Source organism: Lolium perenne, chromosome 6, assembly GCF_019359855.2.
Source record: "Lolium perenne isolate Kyuss_39 chromosome 6, Kyuss_2.0, whole genome shotgun sequence".
Lineage (NCBI taxonomy): Eukaryota > Viridiplantae > Streptophyta > Magnoliopsida > Poales > Poaceae > Lolium > Lolium perenne.
The window spans coordinates 187,567,608-187,575,251 of NC_067249.2; the positions used below are offsets into that span (position 1 = coordinate 187,567,608).

Consider the following 7,644-nt stretch of genomic DNA (forward strand, 5'->3'; position numbering starts at 1 on the left):
CTCTCGAGGGCCAATGAGGCGGGGCACATCAAGGGTGTTGTGTCGCACCTCATTCCGGGAGGAGTAACCCACCTCCAGTACGCGGATGACACTATGGTCATGATCGAACCGTCACGATTAGGAATTGCTAACTTGAAGTTCATTCTGCTATGCTTCGAGAACATGTCGGGGCTCAAGATTAACTTCGACAAGAGTGAAGCCATTGTGACAGGGGTCGCAATGGATGAACAGAAGAGGGTGGCATGCGCACTCAATTGCAAGCTAGGGAGCTTTCCTCTTCGTTACCTCGGCCTACCGATAAGCGACAAAAGGCTGACGGTAGCGGATTGGTCCTTTCTGACGGAGAAGGTCGGGCATAGGGTTGATCCCTGGCAGGGTCTCTTTCTGGCATCGGCGGGTAGACTGGAGTTGACAAACTCGTGTCTCTCGAGTCTTCCGATGTTCGCTATGGGTCTTTACCTCCTCTATGACTCTACGCATGGGGCGATGAACTCCTCGAGGAGCCGTTTTTTCTGGGAAGGGGTGGGGAACAAACGCAAATACCATATGGTGGACTGGGCCACGGTGTGCAAACCTAAGGAGTATGGAGGGCTGGGAATTCTCCATACGAAAAACATGAATATTGCTCTTATGGTAGGTTGGATTTGGAAGCTCTACCAGAATGCAGAAGGTCTATGGGCAGACCTTCTAAGGGCCAAGTACTTGGGCAATAATGACTTGTTCTCCCCGTTGGTACCGACTAAAGGGTCCCAATTCTGGAAGACAATACAGAAGCTCAAATGGTACTTCAAGCTGGGGGCCAAACACCACGTCCGTGATGGGAGACGGACGTATTTCTGGCTTGACTGGTGGACGGGGAGGGCCCCTTTGTATCTGACATTCCCGCGCCTCTTTGCCTGCTGTGACAACCACTCCGCTATGGTGGCAGGGGTTAGGACAGAGGCGGGGTGGCACATCAGGTTCCGCCGGACCTTTGGCACTACGGAGGTGGTAGAATGGGAAAACCTCTGCAGGATTTTTGATCTACACCCACACTCCATGGGGGAGGACCAAGTGTCTTGGGGCTTGGAGCCATCCGGGACTTTCTCTACACACTCCTTATACCTTCGCCTGTCGCAAGGGGCGACGGTCACATTCTTCAAGGAGGTGTGGGCTACTAGAGTTCCCCCAAAGATAAGGGTCTTTCTTTGGCAACTCATTAGGGGGCGGCTTCCGTCGGCAGAGCAGGTGGCCAAGAGGCATGGACCATCCGACGGGAGCTGCGCGATGTGTGGTATGTTGGAGGACTGCGACCACATTTTCTTGAGCTGCCACCTCGCGAGATTTTTGTGGGCTGGAGTTAGGGAGCTCCTCTCATGCACCTGGGATCCGACAGGGGTCGGGGACTTCATCTCCTTAGTACAAGGCCTGTCCGGGCCCCTACGTAGACTTGCTTGGTATGCCTTTGCGGCGTTAGCGTGGACACTTTGGAATATACGCAACAAGCTAGCTCTAGAGGGGAAAATGATCGCACATCCGGCTGACGCTATGTTCACGATGTCTATATACATGCAGAGCTGGAGGGTACTGGTCAGACAGCGGGACATGGTGCTTCTGGACGAGGCGCTGGGAGAGCTTAGGCGGCTTCAGGCGAGGACAAGGACCGGAGCTCCATGACAGGCGGCGTCCTAGTGTAGTATCTACCTTTTCTTTGTTCTTTCATGGGTAGCCTGAGTGGCACTTGTATGGTTTTATGGTACGTGTGTGTGTGCTTGGTCTCAGACGATATTTGTATGTGGTGGATTGCTTCGTTTGCCATGTGGGCTTTATATATAAAGCCGGGCCGAGAGCCTTATGTTTAAAAACATATTAGTTGACTTCAGAATGGATAGTTGCTACGTGCTTTGCTTTTTTTGCTACTTTTATTTTGTTGGTTGATATATCTATCAATCGATTTATAAAATACTGATATTTGAACTTCCTTATCTCCATTTTAAGAAACGACTGGCCATAATGCTAGCTGTTGACACAGTAGAGGGTTTGGCATTGCTAGGAGCAGGTGGCATGGGCAGGACTCACAAAATCGGAACCCCGTACTAGCAACGGACAATTTAAGCTGCCGTATTGACCCATGCACTGCGGGTTGCCCCGGCCGCAATGCACGGGCGGGCGCGCATGCGAGACGAACAGGCCCCGCTCTCTCTCACGTTCCCATCCAACCACAACTGGCTGTCGTCCATGGCGTATTGGCCCCAAGCTCCAGTCCCCACCGGTCCACTCCCAACCGAAGCGTCGCACGCCCGATCTATCCGCTGACACTCTGGGTATGTATGATCCAGGTACACGCCGACGCCGGCACGAGTACGTGCTCCATCTTGTTGTACGCGTGAGGTCGCGCTGGATGGTCGAGTTCCAGCTGTGCTCTACTCGTACGTACGAGAAGAAGAACGTACGGAGAGAAAACATACGGAAGAACACACATTATACAGATCACAAACTCACTCACGTACAAGAATGAACTGGTGGTAAGTCCAATCCAACGCTACCTTCCCTGCCAACTAGCTCGAATGGCAAATCAAATGATAAGATCGAAGAGTAGCAGTATATTCACGTGGCACGTTTACACGCGCCATGCCGATGGCGAGTGGTGGTGGCGCGGAGGGGTCCTCGGCACGGGCGGCCTTGCAGGAGACGGCTCGCGGCGGGTCAGGACGGTGGCGGTTGCGGTGGAGAGGACGACTGGGTCGTCGACGGAGGCGGCGAACACGGCGTCCCAGATCTCGGTGAACGCGCGGAGGATGACGTCGTGGTGGTGCGGCGCGTTGAGGTTGAGGAAGCGCCGGAGCATCTCGCGCAGCTCCTCGCCGGCCACCATCCCGTGCTCCACGATCATCTGCACCATCGACTGCCGGAAATCGCCCAGCGGGTCCTCCGACTGCTTCACCACCGCCACGCTGCCGTCCAGCCCCACCTCCACGCGGCCGTCGAGCCCCGCCACCTGGACGACGCCACCGGCGCGGTGGTAGGCTTTAGCGCCCTTCGTCGAGTCGCCGCCGCTCTTCGTGGTCACCTTCCTGGCCTCCCGCGGCGGCGTGGAGGGTTTCTTGTCGATGCGGTCCTGCAGCGGCGTCGAGAGTTTCTTGTCGACGCGGCCCTGCGGTGGCGTCGGGAGTTTCTTGTCGACGCGGCCCTGCAGCGGCGCCGAGAGCTTCTTCTCGCTGTGGCTCTTCCGGCCCCACGACGCGACGCTCTGCTCCAGCTCGCTGAGCTCGCGCAGCAGGCCGGAGAAGCTCTGCGTGGCTGCTGCCGAGCTGTCCATCTTGAAGGGGCCGCCGTCGTCGATGCAACCGAACTCTGCCACGGCGTCCTCCCAGACGAAGGACGACGACGAAGCGGAGGTCAGCGTGTCCGTCGTGGTCGACGCCGACGGGTTCGTCGACCTCGCGCCCCCGCGCCGCGTTTCGGTCGTCGTCGACGTACCAGCGCCGGACGGCGACGGCGACGCGGAAACGGACACGCTCTTGGCGTCCTTGCAGCCGCACCCAAGCGCGAACCCCACGCCGCCGTGGCGCCTCTTGACCGAAATGCCAGGGCTCAACATTCTTTCTGTTCTTGTCCTTGGAGAATGAGAGCGTGCTATGGCACTACCCGTGAGTTGTGACTTGTGAGTGAGCCTAGCACTAGCAGTACGCTTTCGACTGGTTTCTGCCGTTAGCTGGATTTTATATAGAGCGATGAAGCGAGCATCGCTCAGCAAGCTGCGTGTTCACAACTTCACATGGTACAGTAGTATTGGATCCAACTTAATTGCCATCCACCTATTAATAATGTCTCAGATGATGGCGATGTAAAAACTAACTTTTGTATCACTTAGGACAAAAAGAAAATAGTCCCAAAAGGAGTTAGATGATTAGAGTATCATTGGAAGATATTGATGCGGATAATAATTTCATGCTCAACTATTATGTTGAGCATCCGGTGTATCCCGAGAGATCTTTTTGCCATAGGTTCTATATGTCTCTTGATTTGTTCAACCACATTACATAGTGTGTTAAGTTGCATAATCGGTTCTTCGAGCAGATGATGAGTTGTGTCCGAGAGCTTGGGCATAGAACCTACCAAAAGGTGATTGTCGTATGAGTGAGAGCGGAAGCGTGTGAAGAGTTTCGCAGTTGCGGTGGTTGAGGTGTTCAGGCCTGAGTTTTTTAGAGCATCCAATGCTCAGGACACAGCCCGGCTGTTGAAGAAGAACTTAGCATGTGGGTTTCCATCTATACTCACTTCCATATATTTCATGCATTGGAGGTGGAAAAGCTGTCATGCAACATGGGATGGACAATTCGGAGGGTCTATGAAGGATTTCACTATCATTTTTAAGACCGTGGCCGATCATGAGACATGGATAGGGCATGAGTGCCTAGTTCTTGCAATGACATCAATATTCCCCAATGGGCAGCTCTTTTTACCAAGCTAGCCAATGGTGAGTCACCATCGGTTGAGTTTCAAGCAGATGGCCGCACCTATAACATGGGATACTACCTTGTGGATAACGTCTATCCAAAGTGGGTTACATTTGTGAAGCCACTTCAAAACCCTCACGAAAAGAAAGAACTCCAATTCCGTAATGCTCAATCGGAGGTTAGGAAAGATGTGGAGCGAGCATTTGGGACTTTGCAACCCAATCTAGGATTAACAAATCAATTCGCACATCATGATTGATTGTGTGATCATGCATGGCATGATCATTGAGAATGAGCTTGACAAGAATGAGGTCCATGACATCTACGACTTGATGGGTCAACTGATGCGGCTGCATAGAGGCAGAGACCGAGTCATTTTGTTGTTTTGGAGAATTCAATGTTGTTTTTGTGTTGATTCGTGTGCTACTTGATGGATCATTTGATGAACTATTTGTATTATGATGTAATAATTGAGTACTATTTGTGTTCTATTTTGATTTATTTGAGATGAAGTTTCATACTCCCTCTGTTCCTACATATAAGCCATATAGTTTTTTGAGAAATATTCCAGAATATAAAGTTTACTGCGTTGCCCCACAATATTTTTAGGGATTTGATTAGTTTTCCTTAGCTTACGCAAAGTCCTCTATTATCTCACGTCAATTTCCTAGGGCTAATTCCAGCCAAACATGGTGTAATTTTTCCTAAATATTTGTTCCTTAATTTTCGTGCCAGAAACTATATGACTTATATTTAGGAACGTGGTGAGTATTATTTATTTCATATATGTATGCAATTATGGATGTAGTTGTGCGGTAGTCCTGCCCTATTTTCAATCATCTTGTGTGGCAACATAAACTATTTCGCATCATCTTGTAAAACAAAAATTGCACAGTATATTCTGGATTTTTCTCATGTATAGTTCATAGTGCAATTTTCTTTGGTGTCCTATTATATATTATTTGTTAGAGATGCTCTAATTTATGTATTATTTGACCATGAAAAAATGAAGAAGATGACGAAACGAATCAAAGCCGTCAGGTGCCAAATCCAACAGATCGATTGTCTCAACCCACACCACGTAACCATCAAACGGTTGATTCCCCTAGAACAAAAAGCCACACCACGTGTATACACCTAGGGCTAGTTTGGTTCCTCACGAGGTCATTTCTCGTTTCCACTGGACCAAGTATTGCGTGTTTGGTTCCCCACAACAAAAAAGATTTCCTGCATATCAGTATATCACGGTTCTTAAAGCAACCTATAGCAGCTAAAAGTTGACCCATGAGAAACTCTTGATTTCAGCTTTCCCACACCTGCAGGCGCTGGATAGCCAAAAAGTGAACCCTTCATGGCTCCTCTACGCATGCGAGCATATATACATACCTTGCCTCTAATTTAGTTCAAATCAGTCCTCTTCTTATCTACATAACGGTGCTTGATGACCCACAAGTATAGGGGATCGGAACAGTCTTCGAGGGAAGTAAAACCCCAATTTATTGATTCAACACAAGGGGAGGTAAAGAATACTTATAAGCCTTAACAGCGGAGTTGTCAATTCAGCTGCACCTGGAAAAGCACTAGTAACCGGGGTGATGTGAAAGCAGCAGTAATATGAGAGCAATGGCAAACACGACAGCAGAAGCAGTAACACATAGGAGGTTGCACCGGAAAATATTCTAGTGCGTAGTTGACTGTAGAGCAATGATGATGACAGACGACCGGGATTCCCAGCTATCTACACTAGTGCTAACTCTCCAAATAACATGTGTTGGGTGAATAAATTACAGTTGGGCAATTGATAATTGTGAGGGCATGACAATGCATGCTATGATAAGACAAAGGTTACTGTAGTATTTAATTGGGCATTACAACATAATACATAGACCGTAATCTAACTGCGGCTATGACTAATAATCCACCTTCAGGTTATCATCCGAACCCCTTCCAGTATTAAGTTGGAAGCAACAGATTATCGCATTAAGCAATGTGTGTAAAGTAAACAATAGAATTATTCTTAGACAAAATATTGTTGTTTTCTTCCTAGTAGAAACAGCACATCTACAATCTTAGAAGTTATTGTCACCCTTCCAGATAACTAGAGGCATGAACCCACCATCGAGCATAAATACTCCCTCTTGGAGATACAGGCAACTACTTGATCAGGGTAACTACAAGTACCGGAGAGCATGCAAGATCTTAAATAACAGTAGTATGATAATATAATGAACAATCTGATCACAATTCCACAATTTATCGGATCCCAACAAACACAACACCGATTACATCATATGGATCTCAATCATGTAAGGCAGCTCATGAGATCATTGCATTGAAGTACATGGGAGAGAGTACCAACTAGCTACAACCGAGAACCCGTAGTCTAGGGGAGAACTACTCACAAACCATCATGGAGTCGAAGTGGAGGCGCTGGATTCGATGGAGATGGCTCCGGGGGTCAATCCCCGTCCCGGCAGGGTGCCGGACAGGAACTTCCGACCCCCGAAACTTGTATGGACGATGGCGGCGGCGACGGAACTTTTCGTGGACGGAGGCTGGATGATTTAGGGTTTTTGCGTCGAAGGATTTATATAGGCGGAATGGCGAGGTCGGTGGCCGCCTGGGTGGCCCACACCATGCCATGGCGCATGCCCACCCTTGGTCGCGCCATGGGGTAGTGTGGCCGCCCTGTGGCGCCCCTCCGTCTCTCCTCCGGACTTTGTCTTTGTTACGGTAAAATATTAACTTCGGCTTTTGTTTCGTCCAATTCCGAGAATATTTCCTGTACAACTTTTCTGAAATACAAAAACAACAAAAAACATGAACTGACACTGTTGCATCTTGTCAATAGGTTAGTTCCGGAAAATACATAAAAGCGCCACAAATTGTAGACAAAACATATAGAAATTGGTGTAAAACAAGCATGGAGCATCAAAAATTATAGATAGATACGTTTGCAACATATCAGCATCCCCAAGCTTAACTCCTGCTCGTTCTCGGGTAGGTAAGTGATAACAAAGATAATTTTTGAGGTGACATGAAGCCAACACAATCTTGATCAAGTTGTTGTAAAAGCATTGTGAGCTGGGATCAAAGTACTCTAAACATAGGCATGATAGATATAATTCTAACAATACTTAGCAACTATGTTATAACAAGAGAAGTAACTCAAACAAAAGATCATGAATAATAATGCACTGAAAGC

General features: G+C 48.7%; 1 protein-coding gene across 1 annotated transcript; it reads right to left on the reverse strand.

The window, feature by feature from the left end:
- Window positions 1-2,444: 2,444 nt before the first annotated feature.
- Window positions 2,445-3,660, reverse strand: LOC127306671 (uncharacterized). The gene has a single exon (XM_051337340.1). The coding sequence runs from the start codon at window positions 3,578-3,580 to the stop codon at window positions 2,600-2,602; it is 981 nt and encodes a 326-aa protein (XP_051193300.1). The 5' UTR covers window positions 3,581-3,660; the 3' UTR covers window positions 2,445-2,599.
- Window positions 3,661-7,644: the final 3,984 nt, after the last annotated feature.